At 44.0% G+C, this 23,207-nt stretch overlaps 1 protein-coding gene and 1 long non-coding RNA gene across 15 annotated transcripts in view; one reads left to right on the top strand and one right to left on the bottom strand.

Annotated features, from left to right (window-relative positions):
• Positions 1–1,370: 1,370 nt before the first annotated feature.
• Positions 1,371–7,283, bottom strand: LOC140215549 (uncharacterized). Its single transcript, XR_011892423.1, has 4 exons — positions 5,513–7,283; positions 4,245–5,245; positions 3,824–4,051; positions 1,371–3,700 (listed from the first exon to the last, which is right to left on the bottom strand). It is a non-coding gene; the product is annotated as an uncharacterized lncRNA (long non-coding RNA).
• A 453-nt stretch (positions 7,284–7,736) lies between these two features.
• The window catches only part of LOC126546064 (WW domain-containing adapter protein with coiled-coil-like), a 397,851-nt gene continuing 382,380 nt past the window's right edge, over positions 7,737–23,207 (top strand). For all 14 annotated transcript variants that reach the window (XR_008608402.2, XM_055061222.2, XM_055061221.2 and 11 more), the window contains exons 1-3: positions 7,737–7,902; positions 8,087–8,120; positions 9,120–9,300. Coding sequence is in view for 13 of the 14 variants with exons in the window: in XM_055061222.2 (XP_054917197.2) it covers positions 7,862–7,902; positions 8,087–8,120; positions 9,120–9,300 (256 nt within the window). In the remaining variant the exon portion in view is untranslated. The remainder of the gene's footprint in view (positions 7,903–8,086; positions 8,121–9,119; positions 9,301–23,207) is intronic.

Raw genomic sequence — 23,207 nt, forward strand, 5'->3', positions numbered from 1 at the left:
TATTCACGAAACACACTTAGGAAGCGTAAATTACTGTGGGACAGCGCAAAAACAGAAAGGGATGAAGGGAAAAAAGTTACCTTGATAAATGACAAGCTGCGAATCGAAAAAATGCTTTACACCTGGGATGACAGCGATAACAGCAGAGTTAAACTCGGTGATAAAAACAGTTATCAAAGCAAAGACCGACTTTCACAACCTCGTGTTAAGGAATTTCGCTTACTTAATATAAATGCACGTAGTGTTGTAAATAAATCGGAGGCTTTGGAGGCTATCTTGTTGATTCACAATCCACACGCCGTAGTTATAACCGAGACTTGGCTGAGAGATGATATTGATGATGAAACTGTTTTCCCCCGCTCTTATCAAGTTTTTCGCCGTGATAGAGCAACACGTGGAGGGGGAGTTGCGGTCCTGGTGAATCAAAACACAGAGGCACACATGTTGCAGCAAATAGCTAACCATGAAAGTGTGACTTTAGAACTGTCGTACGGGGGTAGATCGTTTGTGCTTTTTGCTGTATACAGACCACCTGATTCACCACCTCAATATTTATGTGATCTGGCCGATCACATGTCTAAATTTCGCCGTGATAAAATATACCTTGTCGGTGATTTTAATCTCCCGAATATTGACTGGAATAGTCCCTTCCCTAGTACAAGCAATGACATAAATGCTTCATACATGTGTGATATTATGCTGATTCATAATTTGCAACAAGGAGTTAAGCACCCAACGCGCATACATGGTGAAGCTGCATCTATTCTCGACCTCGTCTTTCTCAGCCAAGAAACGGAACGTTTTACTGTTTCAGTTGAAACTGGGTTATCTGATCACTGCATGGTGGTTTTTACTTGTCCCATTCAACAAAATGTCGACAGTGAACCAGCAAAAATTATTTCCACGAAAAACTTCTCCAGAGCTAATGATGAAAGTGTGTTAGACTACTTCAGCTTGCACCTTGACATGTTTCAAGGAACTAATGTTGATGAACTCTGGAATAAATTTAAAGAGATCTGTACGTACTGCATTGATAACTACATTCCTAATAGAACGAAGAAAACGTGTAAGAAAACTCCTTGGATCACGCGAGAAATAATACATTTGAAAAGAAAAATCAAACGACTGAAGCGTGGGGGTGCCTGTCGAAATATAGTTAAAATACATCAGGCTAACTTCACAAGTGCTTTGCGCCAGGCTAAACAAAATTACTTTCAGTATAGCCTGCCAAATTTTCTTCGTGACTCACCACATAAGTTCTGGAAATTTTTATCGAAAAAGAAAAAAACAATTACGCGCATTTCATGTCAAGGTGTGCAGCTTGCTGATAAATCGCAAATCTCTGAGGCATTCAATAAGTATTTTCAGAGTGTGTTTTCCCATCATGGTTTATTTGTTCAACCCAGTACCATGTCTCCCAACTCGACCCCCGACATTGTTTCTTCATCTGGCGTATTCTCCATGCTACTCAACCTCAAAACTAAAGCGTCCGCTGGACCTGACGGGATACCAAATATTTTTTTGCGCCGTTATGCAGAAGCCATCACAGAGTTCCTGGTTGTTATTTTCCGCAAATCATTTGAAACAGGAAACATTCCTTCCGACTGGAGGAAAGCGCGGATTGTGCCCGTGCTGAAAAAGGGTGATCCTGCCTCGATTACTAATTATCGTCCCATATCAATAACTTCCACATGTTGCAAACTTGCTGAGCATATCATAGCTAACTACATAACTACATTCCTAAACGATAACAAGGAACTTACCCCCCATCAGCACGGGTTTCGAAAAGGCTTTTCCACTGTCACTCAGCTAACTTCTGTCATTCATACTTTTGCAAGTGTACTAAATAGCGCTGGTCAAATGGATGTTATTTTTTTAGACTTCAGCAAAGCCTTTGATGTTATTTCTCATGCCAAACTAATTTACAAACTTGAACTTATTGGTCTTCTTAATTTCATAATTCGTTGGATTTCCTCATACCTTTCTCACCGCACACAATTTGTTTGTATTGATGATTGCTATTCAAACCACCTGCCGGTCACTTCAGGCGTCCCACAGGGAAGCGTCCTCGGACCTCTCCTCTTTTTGATATATATCAATGACATTACTAACGTTATAACTACCCCTGTTCAAATTAGATTATTTGCAGATGACTGCGTTTTATTTCACCAAATTACTTGCCAAGATGATCAAGTTTTACTAAACTCCAATCTTCAGAACATACATACATGGTGTAATAAATGGGACATGAAGCTAAATTTAGAGAAAACGGTATACATGACGATAACTAACAAAAAGGCTTCCTTCTCATTTCCTTACAATATTTCATCTCACCTTCTGACCGAAGTCAGCGAGTACAAGTATCTAGGAGTTACAATAACGAAAAACCTTAGCTGGAATAAACATGTATCCAACGTATGCTCCTCAGCCTTTCGTAAACTCTGCTTTCTTAGACATAAACTAAAACTTGCCCCACCTGAACTTAAAAAATTAACCTACTTTTCAATAATAAGGCCATCACTAGAATATGCGTGCACAGTCTGGGATCCCTACACTAAACGTAACATCGAGGCCCTTGAAATGATTCAACGCAAAGCCATCCGTTTTATTTTTTCAAAGTATCGTGTAACTGACTCACCAACGACCCTCATGCGAACTCACGGTATTGAAACATTACAGCTGCGCCGGAAAATTCAAAGACTGAAACTACTGTTCTTACTAAAAAACCATAAACTGTCTATGAATGCAGACCCCTTCCTTAAACCTAACACTACGCGCCAAACACGAAATCATCATGCACAATCATTAACCCCTTACAGTGCTAGGATTAACGCCTTTAAATACTCATTTTTTCCACGCACCATTGAGGAGTGGAACAGGTGTCCGCCAGATCTTTTAACCAGAGCTGATTCTTTTGACTCAATGTTTTCTTCACAGCATTTAATTTGAGAGCCATTTATTTCTACGTTTACTTTTTGTATTTTGCATCTGAGCCTTGTATTTATTGCTGTATTTTGTGTCACAACTTGTATTTAACATTTTTCAATTTTGCTAATCCTGTTCTTTTGCATATATTATGTATTCGCCCCTCCTGCTTGGGCCTACTGTAGGCCTGCAGTATGTTCTAAATAAATAAAAAAAAAAATAACTACATGCTGTTTGTGGTCAGACACAGATGCTGGTGCTGGCAAACATGTCTGTGCTGCCGAGCTGGTTGCATCAAGGCTGGGACGGTCAGGGTTGTCGGGTTGCATATCATCACCTGAGCTGATTTCTAGCAATGAGGCCAGTGTATCCGCTTCACAGTTCCCATGGCTGATTGCTTTCACGAGGCCATAAAAGGAGAGACAGCTTACAATGACCAAGAACTGGGACAGCGTAGGGTGGTCACTGCTGCCAGAGACTTGTCTCAATTCCAAAAAGGTTCTCAAGTTTATCTTAGCTAATTCTTGAAGTCATCAGATACTTATACCCAACCTTCTCAGTTGAGTAGGCAAGCAATTAGAGTGTGCTTGATATGGCGACGCGTAACCCTGTCGCTGTAGAATCACTTATGAATCCCCCTTTGCCATTCGCATGCTTCTCCCATTGATTCAAGTACAACAAAAATTCCTTGAGCTCTGTTGCTTGAGAAGAATGTGGTCACAGGGTTTCTCCGGGATGCCTTGACGTCATTAGGGTGATCCGATGATGAATCTTGCTGAAAAAAATATTGAAGATTTAACTTTAGTGTTGGAGCACAATGCGAGAGAAAAAATATTAAGTTAAGCTACAACCGTTTAGTGTTATTTATTGTTTGAAATATCTCATCAAGTTTCCTCACCTGAAGAAATGCTGGGTGGCGGTTATGTTGCCAAATATCTTGCATAGCTTTTCTTGGTACAGATGAAGGGCTTGTAGGACCCTTGTCCCAAAGAGTTGAAAGGCGTAGGTAGCGCATTTTCTCGAACCCGTTCGGTTCTAGGTGGCATCGTGTGATCCTTGGCATGGCTTTAAGGGTCACGTTGCACGAGTCTATTTTGAAGGCTTCCTTCACATGCTGCATAGTAACCTGTAAAAAATATGAAGCTGGCTTAATACCATATACATCAGAGATGGGGAAAGTGTCACGCCCATATTCAGAGCATCAATGCAACCCATTTTCATCTGCTGAATTAGCACGGCAATGTGCCCCCAAAACAATTATCAGAAATAATCTAAATCTTATAAACATGCTGCTGTCTTAAACATCTGAGCCAACTTACATGACCAGCTGGAGTGTTGAATCCACATTTCAAGAGGGAGTTCCGGAGGCATTTTATGAGATGTGGAAAGTATGAGACAAAAAATAAATGTCAGTCTGAATCAACAGGACGTTGCACTTTACAGGTGGTCGTCTTTGGAGTTGCCTGCATTCCCATGATTTTCCACGTCTTGCGATTCCAAGCAGCACCATCCGTGGTAATAAAGTCCACAAAGAGACCACTCTTCTCGGCTAGTATCGTAGCCTCTGTCACAACTTTAGCCAGAGTATCACCTTTCATATTCCCATTTGTAGTGAAATAGCCAATAATTTGGCTCCATTTCCCTTGGAACGGCACAAAGAGAATTACCATGCCATGATCAGATGGTATTTGCATATCTTTTGTTGTCGTGAAGGGCCCGAGATCTACAAAGCCCTCCACAATGCCAGAGTTCTTAACAGACAGGTGTTCCGAAAGTTTCAATTCGTAGATTACCAGGCCTCCATGCCTTTTGCAGCTGTCAAGGTTTGTTGCTTTTGTCTTCACTTTCTGCAGAACTTTTTCACTGAAGCCGAAAGCTGTGCGGTATGATGACATATACCTTTTAAGCGTTGCTTTACTCGGAAGGGACAAAATTTTGTTCCTTCGAAGGTGTTCGTAGAGGCGAGGGCTCTTCATTTTCATCATGATACAGTCAAGCACCCAACTCTTGCTGTATCGCAAGCCGTTGGGCTTCACTTTACATGCTGAAAAGCACTGCCTGACAGCTTCCTGCTGTTGCGGGGGAAGGCTTGCAATACTTTCCTCAAGGACCTCCGCTTTGATGACGGAGTCCATCTTCTGCAGCTTCAAAATTTGCTCACTGGCATTGCCGAGACGAGTCAGAAGCCTCCGGTTCTTCTGGATTGCAGCTTTAAGTTTCCGTGAAGCAGCACGGCTGGTCTTTGTGGTGCTGCATTTAATACTTCATTTATGCATGAGCAATGCTTGCCTCAGATACTTGCATGAAATGCACTGCACACCTGCGAAAAAAAGAGGAAGGTAGAGTTGCATCAACTCATTCAAAATAATCTTGCATGGGCAAGCTACGGTACATTATAGGCAGCTTATTTTTCACACTGGGTAAAGCTGAGACCTAGGCGAGTTGGTATGATTCGTACTGGGGAACAGTGAAACAAATACGGGACAAGCGCTGGTCTCGTCCTTGTCTCGCCTTTGTTGCGCTGTTCCCCAGTATGAGCTTATTTTTCAGCGCAATCTATATCTAAAAGGTCATGAATAACAAGTACCTTGCTTGGAAACTGCACCATTGCAGTTGCTGCTGAAATACACTCCATGGCGCATTAGGACTTTTGTTTTTAACTTTTCTGTCAGCAGCGATTCTTGGTAGTCCGCCTGCCTCATTGCGCCTGTACACAGGTGCACAGAGTTGGTCTGCTGAAGCACTGCCTCCGCATCCTTTTCAGTCATTACTTGACATTCGCTCAGCAAAACACCTCTGGCAAATATCTTGCAGTTGGGGCCGGATGACGAGTGAAAAAAACATGACGACCTTTTCTGACTTGACTTCTCCTTTCGAGGTGAAAAACGATGTGCAGTATATGACAACATCGTGATTGGGGAATTTGTGCATGCTCCAATATTCCGATGGCGTTTTCAGGCAGCACAAAAACTTCAGGCTGACTTCACTGCTTCCTGAAACTTTCTGGGCATGTAGAAAGCTTTCGGAGTTCTAAGCTGTCTTTATGATTGGTGCCTGCATCACGTTCGCCAGCGCCTTCACTGCCAGCGCACGACAGCCGGAACTTCACCGTGGTCTGGTCCTCTTCTTTTTCTAGGTGGTCTCTCCCGTGCTGTCTTTTTTGACAAGTACGTCGGCAAGTTAGGTAAAATAGTTGGGACTGCGTCGGCACGAAGAATTGGCTTCCACGTGGAATTCGTACTTCTTTTCCTTCGATAGTGAGCACATAGTCCCGAAGCACATATTGCGGCTCAAAATGCAATTCACAAACCGCGCTCGTGTCTTCCATGGTTCTGTCCGCGCGGTGCAGATTCTTCTCCCATTTTTTCGCACCTCTTCGTTCTTCGGGACTCCAAATAATGATATCTTTGGAGCACCCTTCACGTGAACGTAACCCGTACTACACCCAGGTGCGTAGCAGTGGTTTTGTCGGCGTTTAGACATGCTACACAAATATTACGCGAAGTCTTGGTTACATTCGCTGCACACACCTTTTCCGCATGTCACTGGAGAACAAAGAGTCATAGACAAAACGCCAGCAGCGCGACGTTTCAAGAAAACGCGATAATAAACACAAGCACGCACGCACGCACAGGCTCCAAGACGGTCGACACAGCCCGCTACATGATGATGATAATATTGTGGCCAACCCTTTGTATCGGGTGGACGTGGCAACCACGCCCAAGCCAGAATGACGCTCTATTGCCTACCTATCGAGCAAAGCAGGCACAGGTAGGAAAAGGAAAGAACACCAAAAGAAAGAGAAGAGAAAAGGAGAGAATGCGCTACACTGATAAGCAGTCATTGGGGTCCATCCGCAAGTGCCGCTCGCCAGCATTCAAGGCGCCTCTTTGTCTCTGCGACTACGGCTCTGTCTAAACCGCATGCACCGTCCTCTCTACTAGCATAGAGAAAGCAATTCTACTAGTCTGATCGAAACCAAGGGCAGCCTCCAGAGATAAATCCTGCCCGGCAGATGGCCCGATGCCCTCACACCGTAGCACCACATGTTCAATGTTTTCGTCCGCTTTTCCGCACGCCCGACACCGCACATCACTCACATCACTGTTTATGCTTCGAAGGCGCACAAGTGTACGGAGCGCACCAGCTCTTGCTTCAAAGAGCAACCTACTACCGAGGGAATTGTCATATAGGTGCACCATGCCAATAGAGTTCTTATGACATCGGTACACAGCCAACGTCGACCTTGCTGCCATATTTCGTATCCAACGTGTTTCTTCTTCATCTTGTACTCGTTGCCGCGCCTGTTTTATCCAATCCGCCGGTGAGTTTGCACTGATAGGGGAGCGAAACAGGCCATACTTACTTTCTATGCGGTATAAGCGCCTCACCCACGGCGTGCGCGAAGTTCATGTCAGCTGACAGAGAAGTTGACACCAGCGCCGCGCCGCGGCCTTTCGATGAAGCAAAAATTGTTGACATTTCCGGCGCGCCCCCCAGTGGGAGCTTGGCTGGAGAGTAAGCCCACTTAGCGCCGGCCCGTTCTGCAGGCAGAGAGCGCCGTTGAGACTACGTATAGTTGAGAGACCTGTCTGTTGTTCCACCGCGCTCGCAACCCGCGGCAGGGCGCCTGTAACGCCAAAGCAAGGCGCTGTTCTCAACAAAAAGCTGTTATTTTACCTATTCACAATTTTGATTATTTCTAGTTACGATAAAAATTGTTATAAGAGTAATAAAAATGCAATCCCAATGGCAATATTGTGCTTTCTTTGCGATGACGTTCTTCCGCGTAATCAAAAGCATTGGCCCCGGATGTGTCATGGCGTCCAATTATGTGCCTGACGTGCTAGTGCTCTTATGGTCCAGATAATCTTCTATATAGGCTTTAAAATACGTCAATTTGCTGACCATACAGTTCTACATTGGCCTAGTATTAATGGTAATGCATGCAAGGAAACTTCCAAGGCTCAGCGATGGGTAGGAGCGGATTCACTTTGCCTCCATGATGTGATGTGTTCTGTGCGGCGCCATGTTCATTTGTTGTCAAAATATTTGCTCGTATTGCGCGACTTGTGCGATGATGTTTGAAATTTTGTGTCGCACCGACTGTGGAACATCACAGCGACTTCTGTTGTAACGTCGCTGACTTACGCTTTTTCAGGTATTTTGACAGAACTCAGGCCCATCCGTACGAGGTTAGTATCTGCTTGACTGCAGCTTTTCCTTCGTAATGTTAAATTATTTCTTTGAGGTATTTATGCGCTTTCCTCATCATCTCACTTGATTTTTCCTTGAACATAAATGTTCCAACAGCAAGTAAGCTATAGTTGGGCCGTATTCGTGCCAGCCTCCGCAGAGACTGTTTTCTTTATATATTAACTGTAGATGGCGAGATGCCTACGTTACCACATTTCCTGAGCGTAACAGTCTGTTTTTGTGATCTACTGGAGCTATTAACATCCGACTCTGTGCGTTTTTTTCACCCGGCGCTGAGCATTTCTGTATGTCAAGCGCGCAGAGCCTTCCTTCAGCTGCAGGAGTATGGAAGCCCGATAAGCTTTTTGTTTTTGTATCAATTTTCGGTAATCGAAAAGTACTTAGCCACGAAAAATGAGCGCCACGCCTTGTACCGCTCTTGTTTAGTTTCTAGGTGAAGTTGCCATGTAAATATCTGAATCGCGTCACAACTTTCTTGAGTTTATTGCTAGGCCTAAGTATAGTGAAGTTTTTTTCTTTTTTGCACCATGGTGAATTTTATAAACCGTGTTGGTTGTGTTGGTACAGCGTCTTTGACAGTTCGTGCGTCCAAAGCGGCTGCGTTGCTTGGTTCTAGTGCACTGGCTACCTGACGGTGAATGCGTAGTACAGAGGGAACCGTCTGCTCTTTCAGTGTCTAGAGATGAGGCCAGTCGTGTCTGCACGGAGCTTCCTCAAGCCTACAGCGCGGCGATTGGCGGCCAAAGTTTCTTGTCCAATTAATTCCGAAAGGGCTGGTGTCGAAATTGTTTCTCATTGCAGAAACGGCCGTTCGTTGCCTAAGATAAGCAAAGTGTGGGAATCTTTGTCTAGTAACATTTTCAAATAGATGGGACTTTTGTGGTCAGAAAATCTGTTGGGGGGGGGGGGGGGGGTGACCTGACTGTTGAGCTACCCATGCAATAGTACTGTGCTATAGTTGTCTTGTGTCTGTGCAGAACTCGAGCAAGTACAGCTCAAAGTCTAACCTTGGAAGTCGATACAACGACAAAGTCCGTGAGTCGCCTTCAAATGGTAGCCATAGCCGGATGGGTAGCCCAGACAGCCGACACAGCCCACGCTACCACAAATCATCGTACAACCAGAGACTCAAAGATCGAGAGAAAGACCATGAAAGAGGTGTGTACATTGTTGTGTGCTCTTGCACTTTGATTTACAGTGGGAGAGGGACATAGTGCGATTGTGCAGCATCTGTTTTCTCTGGAGTTTCCTTCAACATCTAGAAGATTAATTATAGTTAGTGTTGTAAGGACTATCGTGAATGACAACTCGATAACAGACACTGCACATTAAATATTGCTGAGTGTCCATTGGGTGCCACAGGGCAGTTCGATCTCTAGAGCTTGCAGCTGTGCCAGTACATTTTAGCCAATCATTGAGTGAACCAAAGTGAGGGCACACTGGAAGGGGCAGACTTGCTATCATTTTAAGGGTGCCTCTGTGTGTTTTGACCGAGTTTGTGAGTGTTTTATGTGCCATGGAACAACCAGCAAGTTATCCAGTCTCAGCGTCTGGCTCACTTCAAGGGGTTTGGACAGCATCTGCTTGTTCCATGGCCAATGTAAACATGTGCCTTTCTTGCATCCATTCTGCGTAATAGCATTTGTTTTATATTGCATGAAATAATTGGTCCACTGCTTTTACCTTGGTTTTGGTATTTATTATTGATTATGAATTTTTCGAAATGTCAGGTCTCTAATGAAGCTGTCAGTTAAACCAAGGTGTATATGAAAGTTTTCACAGAAAACCTTGTTTCACAAGTGCCATTGAAGCCTACAAGTCTGATGGCATACCCCAGTCAGGCGGGAAAATTTGGTGTCACTTTCAGCAAGTGCACTTTGCTGTTAGTGTCATTCGTAGGCTGTCTCACACTGAAAGATTCAGTGGCACTCATTGTAGAATCTACTTAACAGTGAATGCATACATCGAAGGGGTGCTTCAAGATGGAAAAACTCAGTGCAGGGCTGGCACTAACTCTGACACCAGGTTTTGTGATTTCATAAGCTTCTGAAAACTCGTACTTCCTCTGCCAATGAAAGCAGTGTTTTTTTAGGCGCTTGACCGCTCCGAGCGCTGCCATATGCGCAGCACCTCACTTGTCTGTTGGATCGAGTGATGATTGAGCATGTTAATATTATTTTGCAAATATTGCCTAAATCAACTAACACATAATGTTCTGCCTGATTTATGAATTGACACTGCCATCAATTCCAAATGACACTTGTCTTTGCCATCTAACAACTCGCCGCCAAAGTGACGCTTACTGCACTGAAGTACACTCGCCCAAATTGTCACTAAATGTGCCCATCTGACTTGGGTACTTACACAGGTAAAAAAAGCCATTGGGGCTACAAGAAACTGGTAGAATGAATGTGATGAGATTCTTCGCTTGTCTTAAAAACCCGTGATGTCTAAGTGGTTGATGTTTCAGCATTTTCTGAAACATAAGTTAAATGGGTAGAGCACAAAGGGAAAAAGTTGAGTATATTAGGCAGAGATTACTTAGATCATGGGCAATGTGAAACTTGGCAAAACATTGTAGCAGTAAGTAAGGAAGGGGTGTTGCTGCTGCCAATGAGCTGTCATCAATGCCACTTTCTTTTTTTTTGGCAAAGCCACCTTAGCATTTGAAAGCCGTTGGTGGATTGTTTACATTCTACGGTTGTATAATAAATGGCACGAAGTCTATGTAGGGCATCCTTACTCATGTAGGTATGATCAGAGAATGGGTGCACTGGTATGACAGCACAGAGGTTGTGCTGCACTGTCCACTAGCACTCCATTAAATAGCTCAAGACTCTCCATTTTTGATGATGCCTTTACAATGTTTTATGAGAGTCGGGAGGCCTGCTGCTAGCAAATAGTGTGACAGCTTTAGCAAAACAGGGCTTGCATAGGCACTTGGTTGCTACCTCTTGTTTAGACTTCCATTTATGTATGACTGCAGCTTGTGCCATTGGAGGCAAGCTTGTAGAATAAGCGAGTGCATCCTGCTCAAATCCTGTTATTCCCCAGGGGCCTCCTTGCTGTTAAATCGTGTTATTGTTTGTAAAAAATTTGCTGCATTTCACACTTAACATAGCATGCCAACACTTTTACAAGCTCACAGCTACTCACAACTTCTCGTTGCTTAGTGCCTTCATTAGAGTTGGCATGTTGTAATTTAACGATTTTCTGCCACAGTATGTATACTCAAGCAGTGGGAATATGCCAAATCTTTGTCTGGTTTTATTCTGTGACAAATTTATGAGGAAGGAATGTATTGCAATTTTTCTACTAATTGTATAAGATTGTAATTGACCCACTTTATGGAATACTTGGTAGTAATCAGGGATTGTTAATGCAAGGGCAGCAAATAAGGTATGATTCCCAAAAAGATATCTAGTCGGGGAAGCAAATGCAAATCTCAGCTTTGCAGAGAGCTGCATGGATCTAAAAAAATTGCACATTCTGTGTCACTGCAAGTGGTGTAGCCTCTTGGGAGCTGTAGATAAAAAGTAAGCACGTGTATCTTTTAGCTGAAAGGCACAAGTTACGGGACAAATTCATCTCCGAAATTAACTGCACGTCGCTCATTGTACTGTGGCATTGTGGCACACTTGTAGAAAGTCAAGCATGGCATGTCTTGTGATTTGAAGCTTTTTAATGCTGAATAAACGTTCCACTTTCTCTGCAAGGTCCACTATGGTGACCGAGGGACACGTACCGCAGTCTGCAGCACATCTCTTGTGCCATTTTTGCATTATTGGCTCATGATAGCTTTGCATACACTGACTCCCACAATGCATGGGATCTGCATAAGTTCATGTGCGCATTTCATGCTCTTAAACAGATTTTGTTTTACTCTTTGTGGTATCATATTGCCAACCGATTCCAACTAGTGCGTGTGAATTTAATTTCATCACCTTACCTAGTCTTCCTCAACTATGCTTCCCTTCTCTTGGCACTAATGGTCTCCCGGTTATCTAACCTGCGCATTACATGACACCTGCCCAGCTCCATTTTTTTCTCTTACTGTCAATTATTCCTGTTTGCTCTGTGATCCTTACCACTCTCTTCCTGTCTCTTAACATTACGCCCAACATTTTTCGTTATATCGCTCTTTGTGTGGTCCTTGATTTGTTATCTAGCTTGCTTGTCAGTCTCCCAGTTTCTGTCCCATATGTTAGCACCGGTAAAATGCAGGGATTGTACACCTTTTAATGATAGTGGTAAGCTCCCAGTCAGGATCTGGTAATGCCTGCCGTAAGCACTCCAACCCATTTTTATTCTTCTGTAAAATTATTTCTCATGATCAGGGTCCGCTGTGAGTAATTGACCTAAATAAGCATCCTCCTTCTCTAGAGGCTGAGTGGCGATCCTGAACTCTTGTTCCCTTGCCAGGCTATTGAGCATTATTTTGGTCTTCTGCATAATAATCTTCAACCCCACTCTTACACTCTCTGTTATGGTCCGCAATCATTTGTTGTAGCTTGTCCCCAGTGCTACTGAACAAGACAATGTCATCTGCAAATCGAAGGCGGCTGAGATTGCAGATGACATATTCGCCGTCGATCCTCACTCCTAAGCCTTCCTAGTTTAATAGCTTGAATACTTCTCCCAAGCACGCAGTGAATAGCATTGGAGACATTGTGCCTCTTTGTATGACCCCTTTTTTAAAAGGTATCTTCCTACTTTTGTTGTGGAGAATTAAGGTAGCTTTGGAATATTTGTAGATATTTTCCAAGATATTTACATATTCCTGTACTTCTTGATTATGTAATGCCTCTATGACTGCTGGTGTCTCTACTGAATCAAATGCCTTTTCGTAATCTATAAAAGCCATATAGAGAGGATGATTGTATTCTGCGGATTTCTCGATAACCTGAATAATGACATGGATTTGATCCATTGTAGAGTATCTCTTCCTGAAACTAGCCTGTTCCCTTGGTTGACTGAAGTCCAGTGTTGCCCTTATTCTGTTGGAGATTATCTTGGTGAATATTTTATATAATACTGGAACTAAGCTAATGGGCCCAATAATTTTTCAATTCTTTAACGTCTCCATTTTTGTGAATTAGTGTAATGTTGGCATTCTTCCAGTTTTCTGGGATCCTTTTAAGTCGATAGACAGTTCTTATAAAGGGCCGCCAGTTTTTCAAGCATTATGTCTCCTCCTTCTTTGATTAAATCATCTGTTATTCCATCTTCTCCTGCTGCTCTTCCCCGTTTCATGTCTTGCAAGGCCCTTCTGACCTCATCGCTAGTTATAGGGGGAGTTTCTGTATCCTGTTCATTACAATTTCGAATGGAGTTATCCCGACTCCTCTGTGTACTGTACAGGTCAGTATAGAATTCTTCCGCTTCTTTTACTATATCTTCGAGATTGCTGATGATATTACCCTGCTTATCCTTCAGTGCATACATATTGGTTTGTCCTATGCCAAGTTTCTTTCTCACTGATTTTATGCTGTGTCCATTTTTTACTGCTTCCTCAGTCTTTCTGATGTTATAATTTCGAATATCCTATATTTTATCCTTGTCGATCAGTTTTGACAGTTCCGCGAATTCTGTCTGATCTCTTGCGTTGGACACTTTCATTCTTTGTTGTTTATTAGGTCCTTTGTTACTGGTTGCCTTGGTGCCTTACTCCCACTTCAATTGCTGCTTCTGAAGCCAGCTTAGCTACGGTTTCATTCATTACCTTTACATCATCATCATCATCTCTCTGCTCCAAGGTTGCTGTTTGCAAGTACTAGCCTGAATTGGTCTGTTTTTACCCTTACAGCGTCTATGTTGGCCTTTTTCTTCTTGATAAATTTTACTTTCTTTCTTTCTTAAAATTGAGGTGAAACCTAGACCTCACTAACCTATGATAACTGCACTTTACCCTACCTAACACTTCTACATCGTGCACTATGCTTGGATCGGCAGAAAGTATGAAATCGATTTCATCTCTTGTTTCACCGTTAGGGGTTTTCCAGGTCCACTTTTTGTTCCTATGCTTCCTGAAGAAGGTGTTCATTATTTGCAGCTTATTCCTTTCCTCAAATGCTACCAGCATGTCGCCTCTAGCATTCCTAGAATCAACACCATAGCTGCCGATTGCTTGTTCACCAGCCTGATTTTTTGCCACTTTTGCAATGAAGTCGCCCATTACTACAGTATACTGAGTTTGCATTTTTTTCATCGCTAATTCAACATCTTCATAAAGCTGACCTATTTCCTCATCATCGTGACTGGATGTAGGAGTGTAGGCTTGTACTACCTTTAATCTATACCTCTTATTAATTTTGATTACGACTGGTGCTACCCTCTCATTAATGCTGTAGAATTTGTCAATGTTGCCCGCTATGTCCTTATGAATTAGGAATCATACTCTGTATTGCATCTAATCTGGGAGACGTCTATAGCAGAGGACCAGGCTGATGATACTTCCTGTACCCCCATAGTCCCCGAGATCGACATTTGCAGCGTCACATGAGTGCCCTAGTGTTTGGAGACACAACTGAGGCAAAGATGGCAGCACGCAATACCAATAGGGCGACACCATTTTATTTGGGACTGAGGGAGATGCGTGAGCAGGCGGCAATTAAATTGTTGTCACCATTCAGTTAACGTGTTATTTCACCTTTTGATCTCGGATTGCAGTGCATAGAGTTCACAAGCGGACCAGGAAATTACGTTTTTCTGAAACACCGTCTTCTCAAAGAGAGGCCTTCACCTCACCCATTTCAAAGCCGTTGGCAACTAGCATATTTTATCATATGCAAGATTCCCATAGATGGCTGCTACTGGCCATAGGTAACATCAGTCAAGAAGGATGTTTGGAATAGTGTGCTTCATCTTACTATAATTGTGTATTATAGTTGATGTAGTGGACAAAACAGGCTGAGGTGTAAGCAGAAATCTGCGTTTCAAATCTAGAGATGAAATACTGTATGCTTGGCCACACTCGCCCATGTAGGAATGAAACTTTGGCCACACGGCTTATTGGTGTTTTAGCCATTGGGTCTTGCTAATTTAGACTAGTTTCGAACACTCAACTAGCCTTGAACCATGCGAAGCTTAAGTTCAGACCACAAATTAGCTTGCTACCGTGCGCTGTCTTCTGGCTGCTCTTGGCTAGACGCCGTGGCAGACATTGCTTTGTATTAAGCTATTCATAGCACTTCAAAATGCACAGTTTGGATGTCACTACAATGCGTCATCAAGTTGATGTATGACAAGGCTAGTCTGCACCACATAGCACGGCCAGACTGGGGCACACGAGTGCGAGTGTGCACTCCAGCCCTTTCGTGCACATGGCAAATGTTGCACCATATTGGCTATACACTGCAGTTACATTTAGCTGTGTCTGCTGTGTAGTGCTGATATCGTGGACGCCATCGTGGGGTGTGGTCACGAGCGGTCTCGCTGTCGAGACGCTCTGAAAGCCATGTCTGATAGGCCTTCATGGGGGACGTGGCTCCAGGCGATAGTGCCCACATCTGACTGGAACAGGTCTGCGTCCCAAATTGCACACCTTCGAGGTGTGTCGCTATCCTGGTTAAAGCTTATGTTAGGAATCCTTTCAAAGCAAGTCCAGAGCACAGGATCCATTGCTGAACCCATGTGCACATGTTGATGTACTGCACATGCAAACATAGTGATGTTTTGTTTGAGTCTCGGAAATTGTATGGTTGGCATAGATATAAGGGTGAAGGAAATGTGCTACTTATGCCACTCTGTACGAGAAAACACAGCTGCATGCAGCTGTAGAGTACATGGGAAGCATAGCACAGGGATGAGACCAACGTTACCTTATGGTATATTCGACTGGTCGCCTCTATCCCCCGAAGCAGAGTCGAGCATATCCGGCATTCCCCAAACTAGGAGGTAGAGGACAAGCGTGCAAGCCGAATGTGTGGCTTGTTCTCGGAGGAGGAGATGGCAGGTGCGAAACCACGTGGCTACTGCCAACGTCCGATGTTTCGTCTATCCAAAGCTCCCTGCAGCGTGGACGTGCTGGCGGGACGAGTGTTTGACGCTTGCATGCATGGTCTAGGTTGCCTAGGTTACAGTGGACTGTTCCCAACAGCGGCGACGCTGTGTTGTAAATGCTGTCAATCTCTACGACTGCTCCGACAACAGCGCTCGGAGCGCTCGAAGGTGGAGGAGAATGATCGAAAAGGACCAGTCGAATGCAAGGCGCTCACCCTCATTCAACCAGGCGAAGAAAACGCCGCTTGTGAGAGCGGTCTAGAGCATTCCGAAACGGTCACCCGAAGATGTCATTAGTAACAGCGACTTGATGTTAGGGTTGCCAAAAGTGCCCGTCAATTTCCGCTGAGACAAGAAACACAACACGGAAGCCAGGTGACGTAACGCCGTAGGTGTGGTATTGCCCTTGGCACCACCTTGCTTCTTCTTAACGGACGAGGTTGACGGGAAATGAGAAGGGTAGATATTGTGCTTACAGTGCCAATGCTTGTACTAACTCGTTAAAACGGACGTTTGGGCGAGTTGGTAAGCCATTTTTAACAGAACAGCGCGTATTTTGACAGGGACTAGGAGCGAGACATGACACGGACAAGCGCTCTGTCGTACAGCGCTTGTCTGTGTCGTGTCTCCCTCCTAGTCCCTGTCATAATATGCGCTGTTCTGATTAAAATCGTACTAACTCTTTTGGTAATATATTCCTGGGAGGCACCGTACTAGCTTGAAGTCTTTTTTGAGGCTTCAAATCAAGGAGGTTCAGGGCACTTTTAATATAGAGAGGCAGAAAAAGAAAAAAAAAGAGTGAAAGACTCAGCTCTTTGAAGTGGTTTTCTTATACAACAGTAGTTGTTCTGCTGAAGCACTTGCATCAGCTGTTGAAAACTGCTTCACACAGAGGAACATCACTCTTGAAAACACAGTTGGTCGGCACGGTGACAGTGATAGTGTCATGGTTGGCCAACACAATTCTTTGATGCAGCAATTGCAGGAAAAAGGTAGATAGAAGATTCGCTATACACTGCACGTGTAACTCGGCTCACATTGCTGTGCGCAAAGGTGCGACGAATTGTTACCAAGGTACGGTGAAGTTTTCTTCCGCAGTATTGCAAGTTACTTTAATCCATAGCAGCAAGTGACAAGCTCAGCTGGCTGCTTTTCGAGAATATCTCCAGATGGAGAGAAGAAAAATTCTGCGTCCTTGTGAAACGCTATGCGTCATCCTTCACAAATGCATTGAGTGTCCACTAGGAGAATGGGATATGCTACGACTTCTCTTCCGAGAAGCAGCCATTAAGCATTGCACTTTCGGGGTTGAAAAGATCCTGAGCGACATGAACTGCATCACTGAGGCCTATTTAAACTTCGTGAGCTATGTTCTGAACTTAATTCAACAACTGAATACACTTTTTCAGCACCGTGTGAATTCAATAGCAGAGCTCCGAACAAAGGTGGACTGTCTTCTTAGGACCCTGTTGCAGAACTTCATCCAAATCACTGCAATATCATTTAGTGACGTCAACTCCATTGACCCCAAGTTTTGCGGCCGTTAGAGGTCTGCTTGGGTGAAGACTGCAAGTGCTGCATTGTTGCATGCATTGAAGCAAACAAGGAAACTGAAGTACAAGACCGTAGAGTTCGCTGTCAAATGTTATATAAGATGGCTGTTCTTGAGGTTAAAGAGGCCCAGAAACACTTTTTAAACATTGTAAAAAAAATGTTGCCAATCTGTCGTAGAGGCAACATGTGAGCCAAATATGAATGCACTGCATACAGCAGGGAATCTGCAACCTATTGTCGAAGACAGCGTAAAATTGCTTGCTCTCGCTTCCGCAAGGTTGTCATGCTGCCTCAACGAAAGCAGCTGATCCACCAACACTATTGGCTGATTTCGTCATCGTGTGAGCATCCCCAGTAATACGTAATTGCTAATATTTAGCTAAATAAATGAAAAATATATATGTCTGCGATATCAAAAACACAGGAAAATAATTTCATCTTTGCACTGTGCGTAGCTGTATCTGCTGCATGTGGCCTCAGAGATGGCAGCGGCGTGCTGCGTAGCGCAGCCTGTCGCGGCTACTACACCGTGCCACGACGAGCCCTTTCAGTGACACTAGATATTCGGCCGGGGGGCCCGCTTTGCTTTTTCACTGTGTAGCCTCCAGCATGTTAGAGAGACAAAAAGAGAGAGAAAGCTGGCTTAAAGGGACACTGAAGGCAAATATTAAGTCAAGCTAACTTGCTCGAGAATCTCTAAGGCTTCAATATTATCATGAAGAGAGCCTGAGTAATCAAGAAATTGAAAATCTTCCACGACATTCAAGTATTTGCCCAACGATAGAGGCACTCCTCCTTTTGTTTTCTAAAAAAAAATTTAATTCTTTTTCTAAAAAAAGCTTTCTCAAAAAAAGAAAGAAATTACTAAAGATAGCTTGTGATACTGTGAAAATGTTAATGCTATTGCACTAATTGATCACACTCTATGCGATTATATTATTGTGGTTGGGTCATTTTACCGCTTTTAATTTATTACACCACTTTGGCACTTGGAAGCCATCTATGTGTAAAACATAGATGGCTTCCACCTGAACCGTGTTTGCGGCTTTCCTTGTGGGCCTTAAATTTATGTATGAGAAGTACTTTGTCGTAGGCTCTGGAGGGCTGATGTCTCAGTGCATTTCCCCTGTTCATTATTTGGTGTCCAAATTGGAATTTGCGCTTTTGAATCTTCAGCTTCTTTTCTTCCTAATGTAGCTTTAGAATTTTTCTTGCTCCAAGAACTGTATAAAGATATGTTTATTGCGATAACGATTAGAACACTAGAGGTACGTTTGCACTGGCACCGTAATGCTGTCTCACTATAGACACGCAAGCACATCCCGTGCGTGTAGAGGTAGAAAGAATATATGTATAGATCATGCGGAGTCTGTTTAGCTGCAACAGTGTCAAGGCCAGGTTGCACTAAGTTACCTTCATGCAGGTTATGATACCAGATTCTGCCTGGTTCTATGACGTGTAATAAGATAGTGCTCTTAAGGTTTGCCTAATCTGCTCTGACGTAGTCAAGGTGGCATTCTGATGACTTTCACTGCTGGCGTGAGTTTGGTGCGTGCACACATTAGTGTTCCTGTTGAGCTGTGTGCAGTAGTCCTGCTGTTATCTAGGAATCGCTCAACCCACACGCTACTTGTTTGAATGTATAAACGGTTGCGATGGTTCACGAATGCGTCGCAGGTGATGACATGATGACATTCTCGTAACTGATAACCGACATATTCAAAGCCATCTAAGGCAAAAAGGATGCTGATGTGAACGAAGGAAACAGTATAAAGATTCTGTAAATGAACAAAGAATTTTGATGACAAGAGGGGCAATAGTGTCATTCAACAATCCTCAGCTTTATTTTGCGTAGCTCCTGTGGTTTGCAATTGAGCATGCTGTAAACCTGGATGTGATAAGGTGTGCCGCAGTTGCATATTGTGTCAGACAACCAGTGTGAAGAAAAATTAGCCGCCTATTTCCCTAAGTCTCTCTTGTGCTCGTGTTAATGAATGCTTTCTTTCGTTGAATGTGCTTATAGCCTGTGAGTGACATGGTGCATGACCTTTACAACGGAGTGACCTGAATAAAGGCTAAACCCCATGAGCGCGATTTTGTGCGCGACAGCGACGAGCGACGGATCGGGCTTTCGCTTGAACAGATCGCTCAGTTCTGCAAATCTAGAATTTGTCGCTCGTTGCCCGGAAGTGCTATGAGCGACTAGCCAATAGCGTGCGCAAAGCCGCAACTGGATGTACAAAACTCAAGTACTTCCGATTGTTGCATGGAATGAGCAAACGATTGAATTTTTATACGTGCAAAGATAAGAACCTACTGGAAGACCCTTAGAAATATTTTATGCTGCTTTTTACAGTAAAACACATCAACTTAAGTTAATAAAGCACGCGTCACGTTAGTTTCGGCGCCTGTATTGCTGCCCTCATACCGGCAACACTGGGTAGACGTCGCTCGAAGTCATAGCTCGCATGGTGTACGACTTTTAGGCGATGAGCGAACACGGCAACCATCTCCATCGCGTCGCTTGTTGCTGTCGCGGGTTTGTACTTAACGGAGGATTTCGAAGGTGCCTAGTACTGGTGTAGTAATGGCATTTGACTGTATAATTCTTGTTGTGTACAAGATAGCGTACACAAGAGTGGGCCTCTTCGTTTTTCCTCTTCTGGCTACCTGTGGGCTGCCAGAGCCAGCCAGAGCACCTTCATTTTGCAGCGAAGCTGTTTAGCTCTAGCCCCCGGTCCCTTGCATGCTTCCCCAGGGGGAGTGCCTTGGCCGGCTTGCATGCGTATCATGACGTGTGGATCCCGTAGTTGGTGCAATACCGGGCTTAAAGCACTCTGCCAATTTCCAAAAATAAGCGTAATATCTTAGGTCTAAATAGAACCACATAAATTTAGCATTGTAAGGGAAACTATATATATATATATATATATATATATATATATATATATATATATATTATATTGTATTATATTATAAATAAATAATAAGAAGCACTTAGTGTAGCAAGTTGGCCTTATGAGCTTTATTTGTTTTAAATCCTGTTTGAGGAGTAATGAGATGGGGAGAGGGTGTGGTGACGGCACTTGTGAACGTGGCCTGTGCTTGTGGCCTGTGCTTCTGTGATTATAACAGGTCCGTTCGATTTGCCTGCACCACTGTGAACCATTTCATGGAGGTTCACGAGAAGTTCACAAATTGTGCAGCTCGATTTTTTTCGGTGCAGGCACGGTGCGACACTCGAACCGAATGTCGGGGTGCAGACGTGGTACAGGCGTTTCGCTTTTTCCATCTAATGTGCACTGAGTGTGTAAGTTTAACAAGTCTTGAACTGCTGGTATGATCAGCTTCTGAGATGTAAATACACCTGCGCTTCCATATATACACGGGAGGTGCACGTAAGCAGTGCTTCAACGGCGCCTGTGCATGTGTGCCGTGTCGTCTGTTGTGCTGCCATTTTGCATCTGTACATCAGCTTCTGTGGTTACAATGTCATGCCCGTCGGAGGTGCTGGTGCGGCTGCAGTAGCAGTTGCGGCAAATGTAGGGGCGCTGCGGTGACCGCAGCGGCGCTGGTGTCGGCGTAGTGTGGTGCCATATGAAAAAAAAAATTGATTTCATAATGTATGTGGCCCATGTATGCAGCCTATACAGCTTTGCTGGTAATCCGTCCCCATATGAATGTTGCGGCCCCACGAATTTTCTATTTTCTTGGGTTGCTCTGCTCACCACGTGGCGCACTTCTGCCACGTGTTCATTTCTCTCAGGCTGGACTGTTCTGGCTACCCACAGGCTGCCAGAACCAGCCAGGACGATTTTGGTCTGGCTGCTCTTTGAAATTTCTCTAGCTAGCAGACAACAAAAAGAGGTGGGGAGCGCTCACCGCCATCTTTGTGTGCACTTGAGAGACTGCAATGCAGGCGCTTGAGGACTTTTACCTCGCTAAGGCAACAGGCTACGGTCGCCTTTGGATTTCATTACTTCTAGCGTTTGGATTTCATTACTTCTAGCCAGGGTTCGCACAGGTCCTTGAAACCTTTGAATTTGAAAATCGCGTTTTCAAGGCCCTTTAAAGTGCTTAATTTTTTAACCCTTGAAAGTCCTTGAAAAAGCTTGTGCGAGATGGAAATCGCGATATACGCAAAGAAAAATAGGTGCGAAACTCGTGCATAAAATTGAACAAATTTTTATTTTCACGGTGCATAGTTTTCTACTGACCGTTAAAAAAATTTCTTGAAAGTTTCACAAGTTTGGTGGCGCCCGTTAGATAGCTGGCCACATTGAGGGGGCGTGATCGCCCGTTCAAAAGTGTACGGCCGTGTCACCATCGACATCACCGACCGTTAATTCGGCGTCTCGTGGTTTTGTGTTGCACGTGCGTATGTTGACATTTGACTCTTTTAGCAGCCGTGTGTTCAGACAATTCTCTATGTGTGACTGCAGCAATCCCGCAATGCACAGAAATGCCTGGAAAATGTAAATTTCAAAGCGCGTGGCTCAGTAACAGCGCCTACAAGGATTGGGTGGCACCGGATGCAATGAATCCACATCCAGCAAAATGCAAACCATGCAGCAAAGGGCTTCAACCTGGTGGCCATGGGCGAGTCTGCACTGAAAAGCCACATGAAGGGTGCAAAGCACAGCGCCTGTATGAAGAGAGCAGCGGCAGGTTCGGTGCGCGAGTATTTTTCCGTTAGCGCGAGCGCACGACCCGTAGATACTCCGTCGCAGTCTTCTGTCGTCAACAGCGCGTGCAAGGTAAACGAGCTAATAACAGATGCGGAAATTTTATGGACGCTGAAGTTAGTCTCATCCCACTGCTCCTACAGATCGTCGTCGGAAGCAGGCGAGTTGTTAAACGCATGTTTCCTGATAGCGATATCGCTAAAGGCTTCTCATGTAGTAAGAAGTGTGCTTACATGACCTGCTACGGCCTCAGACCTTTTTTTCTATCATCGCTGCAATGAGATATAGAGCGGTGCAAAAACTGTCATACTTTTTGATGAGTGTGCTAACGAGTGCCTGCAAGAGAAGCAAATTGATGGGCACATAAGATTTTGGGACTCGTCCAAAAAGGCGATAACTAAGTACTACACATCTGTTTTCATGGGGCATGTAACAGCTGAGGATATTCAAGACCAACTTTTGTGTGCACTAGTCCCATGAATGCTTTACTTCTCTACTTTGAGAAGGTTTTCAGTAATGTCTGTCACCATCGCCGTTGGCTCAAGTTATAGTGTCTTAACTTAGGTCAGCATGTTTTTCAATGGATTCGTGAATTTCTAATTAAATGGCAGCAGTTTGTTTTTGCTAACTCCCACTCCTCCCCTCTGTCTCAAGTACTCTTGCATGTCCCCCAGGGCACAGTGTTAGGCCCACTTCTTTTCCTTATCCACATTAATGACTAACCCCTCTGTGTCCAATCTAATGACTCTTTGCTAATGATTGCATTGTATTTATTACTTCCGATGTCTCTACCCTACAGAACAATGCAGGAATAGTGCAATAACT

Source organism: Dermacentor andersoni, chromosome 1 (genome assembly GCF_023375885.2).
Source record: "Dermacentor andersoni chromosome 1, qqDerAnde1_hic_scaffold, whole genome shotgun sequence".
In the NCBI taxonomy this organism is placed as follows: domain Eukaryota; kingdom Metazoa; phylum Arthropoda; class Arachnida; order Ixodida; family Ixodidae; genus Dermacentor; species Dermacentor andersoni.